At 37.7% G+C, this 4,928-nt stretch overlaps 1 protein-coding gene across 1 annotated transcript in view; it reads right to left on the bottom strand.

The window, feature by feature from the left end:
• The window catches only part of iffo1a (intermediate filament family orphan 1a), an 18,770-nt gene extending 14,820 nt beyond the window's left edge, over positions 1 to 3,950 (bottom strand). The window contains exon 1 of the mRNA XM_067425594.1: positions 2,176 to 3,950. Within this exon, the coding sequence (XP_067281695.1) occupies positions 2,176 to 3,146 (971 nt within the window). The 5' untranslated portion in view covers positions 3,147 to 3,950. The remainder of the gene's footprint in view (positions 1 to 2,175) is intronic.
• Between the last annotated feature and the right edge of the window lie 978 nt (positions 3,951 to 4,928).

The following is a 4,928-nucleotide window of genomic DNA, read 5'->3' as shown; positions in this document are numbered from 1 at the left end:
ATGAGAAAATATAAAAAAAATATATAAAACCAAAGGGTTCTTGAGAAATAACCCTGACTGTGCTATTTTGGCTGATACTCAGTAGCTTTGGCAGCTGGTGGTAGTCTGGGGAGGCTGAACAGGAAGGTAAGAGAGAGATTGTTAAATTATTCTCTATTGGCATCCTGGCAGTAGCGGCACTCAGTTCAGTACTGCATTGCAGATGCTGAGGCGCAGAGGGGAGGCGGCTGAAGTTGGAACGAGAGAGATGGAGAGATGGAGAGAGAAACTCAGGAGGAAGGGTTATACAGGGGATTAACTTCAACTCCTTCATGTCATTTTACTTACTAGTCATGTGTTTTTCTGAAAGCATACTGACATTATAATTTAATACTAATTAGCATTATTTGTATGTCATAATATTAATGCATTCAATTAAAACCTATTCAATTTCTATTATACAATATGACAAAATGTATAAGAAATATGCCTAAAAATGAAATAACTATTGAATGTAATTAAAACTTTCTCAAAGGATAATCCTATAGCATTTTTACTATATTCTAGATCGACTGTTAATTCATTAATGCATGTCTAGGGCAAACATGATCTAATTTTCACGTACATATTTTCATTATATAAAAGTGTGACACAAGGACGACATTATCCTCCGGTTTCACAGACAAGGTTTAATATCCCAGACTTAAATGAATGTTTGAGCTGGTTTAACTAAAAGCAACTTGCTCATACATATCTTAAAATATGTCAGTGCTGTTGTTTTGGTTTAAGATGCACCCCAGTAATGTCTTCTTCTAAAAAACGTTTATAAAAGCTACTTAAATGCCATTATTGAACTAAGGTAGCCTAGAAATCTAGACGCACCCTAGTGGCAGCAAATCTAATTCAAATCAAACATCTTGATGTGGGTCTGGCTTGTCAGGCTAGAACTAAGGCCTAATAATCTAAACCTGTGAAACTGGGCATTTATGTTTAAAAAATAATATACCCTTAAAATTACATTTAAAAAAAAACAAACAGAAAAGCAACAAATTTAATTTGGATAGTGATACGCACTGCATTTTTTTTTTTTTTCCTGTTTATGAAATTCTATTTAAAGGCTACTTCAGTGTTCCCACAAAAAACATCAAGTGAAGAGTAATTTAAATATTGAGTCAGTGTGAACCAGCGCTGATAGTTTTTTCTTGCTAAAGAACAGTACAAACACATTCATCATGCTAATTCTACAAAATGCTTCATATATTTGCATTAAGCACATACTATACCAGAATTGTATGAGGTCCATAAGGTTGAATAGCCAAAGCCCTGGTAGATATATTTTTATTTATAAGAATATTCAGTCATACACTATATTTAACCAATATTCTCACCTCACCGTGGTTAAACCTGAGGTGTTGCGCTTTAGTGGATGTTGTTTAAAAAAAGAAGAGAGATTCTACTAGAAACAGGTTAAAGTCAGATTTCACTGGTCTATATTACCAGACTTTGTATAATGTGTGGTGGATATTAATATTTTGTGTTATGTTAATGAAATATGATGCTATTTTTAAAATATTTAGAAATATTTTTTATTATTATTATTGTGAATTAAATTCATTAACACTTGTTTTAATGACATCTAACAAGATCACAGTATATCCTATATATATATATATATAAAAAAAAATTTTTTTTTTTTTTTTTAAGTTTTGAAAATGTTAAGGAGACCACACTGTAAAAAAATGCTGTAACTATTTATCGCAACTTTAAAAAAAATCCACATAAGAAATAATCCGTTGTTTGTGGTTGACTTAAAATATTACGTTTAGTTTAGTTTAATTTTTAAAGTTATCTCAACACATTTTAAGTTGTTATAACTAATTGTTGCAAAATTTTTACAGTGCAAAACAGATATGTTACATTTCAACACTCCAAAGAATTTGGGAAAAGTAATCTAAAAAAAACTAAACAAAAACAATAGTTTACAAAAACCAGAAAACAAGAACTAAAAAACTAGAAAGTTCTCTTTAATTTGGGGACTTCTTTACTTTTGTATAATCATCCAAAAAGTTTCTCCTACCAGCTGACATGGAAAGGCTACAACTAAAGTTGCATAGCGCGCGTCAAGTTGTGCGTAAAAGTTAAAATTTCGAAGCTTTATTCAGCTATTTACAAGCATCACATTGCACACATACTAACCTCCTTTTGTATTCGTCTCTCTCCCTCTTTACCTTGGCGAGGACATTATACAGGGCCCGAATCTCTGGGGTGATGGTGTCGATTTGGACACCCACACCATCTGGAGGTGCCCATGACGACACACCTGTACCCGAGACCCGCGACTCACGCCCGGTGCTGAACCTCTGATTATAAGACCAGATAGAGCCTGGGTGAAATCTGGGTGGAGGATTGCTTGGACAACCGATCCCGGTATTGACATACTTCCCGTTAATATTGTTGATGGTTTTTGGAGCAGGATCAATCGGGCTGATCGGGAAATTTGGGGTGAGATTGAAATTAGAGTCCGTCAGATTGGATGGGTTCAAGTTTTCTACTGTTGTCCTGTTATAGGACTCGAGAGGGAGGATGGTGTTACTGAGAGTCGGTGACAACAAGGTTCCAGACAGATATGCGGTGTCGTTAGCGTTCTGAATGGGTATCAGGTCTGGCCTAACAGGAATCCAGCCGCCGGAGTCGGTTTGAACCCCAACTTCTCGCGTCAAAGGCTTTTTATTTTCGACACACTCTGCGTTGTCATCCAAAGCCTGTTGCAGTTGCTTTTCTAATACTTTATTCCGACGTTCCAGTTCATGCACTTTGGCTAAAAAGCAGCGGAAACGCAAATTCAGAGTTTTGAGGACGCTGATGTTGGATCCCAGGTCGTTACGCAGGGCCGTGGCGGCAGGAGGAGGTGGAGATACCCGGTGAAGATAATTACCCAGGTGCAGATACGGTGTTCCCGGAGGTGGTAAAGCCCCCAGGTCCAACCCATCTTGTCCGAAGCCACCCGTGTGTTCGCTCAAGAAAAGGCCCGCTGGATCGGTCCAGTGGCCCGAAGACGCGGAGTCCGCGAAGCCCGTCACCTGGTTCTGCTGGAACGAATACACATTCTCCCCCAATACAGGATTCATTCTGGTATGAGAAAATCTAAAATGCTCAAAGTCCGGCATGAACACTGATTTAACCGTGTGCCTTCAAAGCGGATCCTCTGAAGTTAATAAACTGAAGGAACACTTGTCCGATTCAGAGGGACTAAATGAATCCGATTAACACCAGAACTGAAACCTTTAAATTATATGACTATTAACATAAGGACGCGTTACGCGTATTTGCATGCCATTTGTAAAGTCAATACCTTAGCAGACGTGGTTTGTTTTCTTAGAGGGGATTAAATGCGTCTTCATAGCGGAACGGCCGGAGGCTCCAGAGCAGAGATAAACATGAAAGGAGCAACTGCGGCTCCTTCATACCGTGATTACGTAGTATAAGCGCCTCACTCGCGATCATCGCTACAGTTTGTTCAGATTTGCATACTTCAACGTGTATAGTTTAATCGATGCTATTAAATAAGAAATTTAACAACATGAAATGTTACGTTGCAGTTTAATGTGCAATATTTAAACTCCCCATTTTGAATGTGCGTTTGTAAGTTTCTGGGATTTACGGTAGCGAAAAGTGTACCCTTTACGACAATGACTGTGATTGGCAACCAACAGTGATACTATCATGACGGAGAGCGTACAGCATCCGAGCTAAACAGTAGCCTATTATTTTTCGGGTCTTTTTTATTAGGTTTGTAGCCTACATCAACAAGATATATAAATAAGAATAGTAAAGATTTCACGTTTTTACAGTTTATTTTTGGCAGTGTTAAGTTGGTTGGAATTAAACATGTATGAAATCTTGTCTATGATTACATAATAATCTAATATTTCCTCACTGTTCCATGTGAAAAGTATAGCTGATTTGAAATGGGAGAGTAAAAGAATATGCTCACAAAAACATATAGGCTACCTTGATTTTTCTTTTAAGGTCACGTCTCCTATTTCTTCTCAAGTATGGTCTTTACTGACACTTTTGTTGTCTTGGTATCTAAACACACTAATTTCAGAGTATTTGAGAATGCATACAAATGTAAGTGAATATCTGGGTCTGGGACATGTAGAGCTATGCATAGAATGTGTTTAATCTATATAAATCTATGCTTGGTTAAAAAGTTCTTTAAATATAATTTTATATTAAAGCTGAAAGCAGTGAAGGAAGGGTCCTCCCCCCCGTGCCACCTCCACCCGGTGGTTTTAGGAAAACAGAGCATGGGGAGAAATTAAGTATAGCACGGCATTTAAGTATAAAAGTAATGACTAATGGCATTTACAATGAATAATGGCACACTTCATATTTTTTTCCTTCTTGTGGACTTAAAATGATTGCCGCGTGCACGTATCCGTTAAGTCCATCCGTAGGTGTCCATAAAATTGTCATTTTATGTCGGGTGCTCGCGAGCGTCCCCCTTTGTGGTGGATATGTGCCCTCAATACGCACTTTTGATGCAGGCTATCCAGCAGATTTCTTCCCAACAGTCAAAGTGCCGTTACGTCATGAAAGTTGGGACTCGTAGGAAGGCCGTGTAAGTTTAGGGTGCCAATTTGGGACAAGGCCAAATGTTATCAGGCCGATGTTGTCACCCTCAGTGAAAAGTCATTTTCACAATTTAACATTGCAAAGGCCTTTAGATTAGACTGACCAAAATATGATGCCAATCTGTTTAAATCTCTAAGAGGAGTTTGTTAAAGTATGTCTGGAAATGGCACAAAACACCAACAAGCGAACAAGGGAACTTCATTGTGTGGCACTGCAAGCTCACCCTCCCTCATTATCATATCCATCTTGGACATGACATCACAATAATAAGTCAACTGAGTTTTATTTTTACAGTTTAAAATCATTGGTGT

Source organism: Pseudorasbora parva, chromosome 19, assembly GCF_024679245.1.
Source record: "Pseudorasbora parva isolate DD20220531a chromosome 19, ASM2467924v1, whole genome shotgun sequence".
NCBI lineage: Eukaryota > Metazoa > Chordata > Actinopteri > Cypriniformes > Gobionidae > Pseudorasbora > Pseudorasbora parva.
The sequence above is the reverse complement of the archived record's forward strand: the minus strand, read 5'-3'. Positions and strand labels throughout refer to the sequence as shown.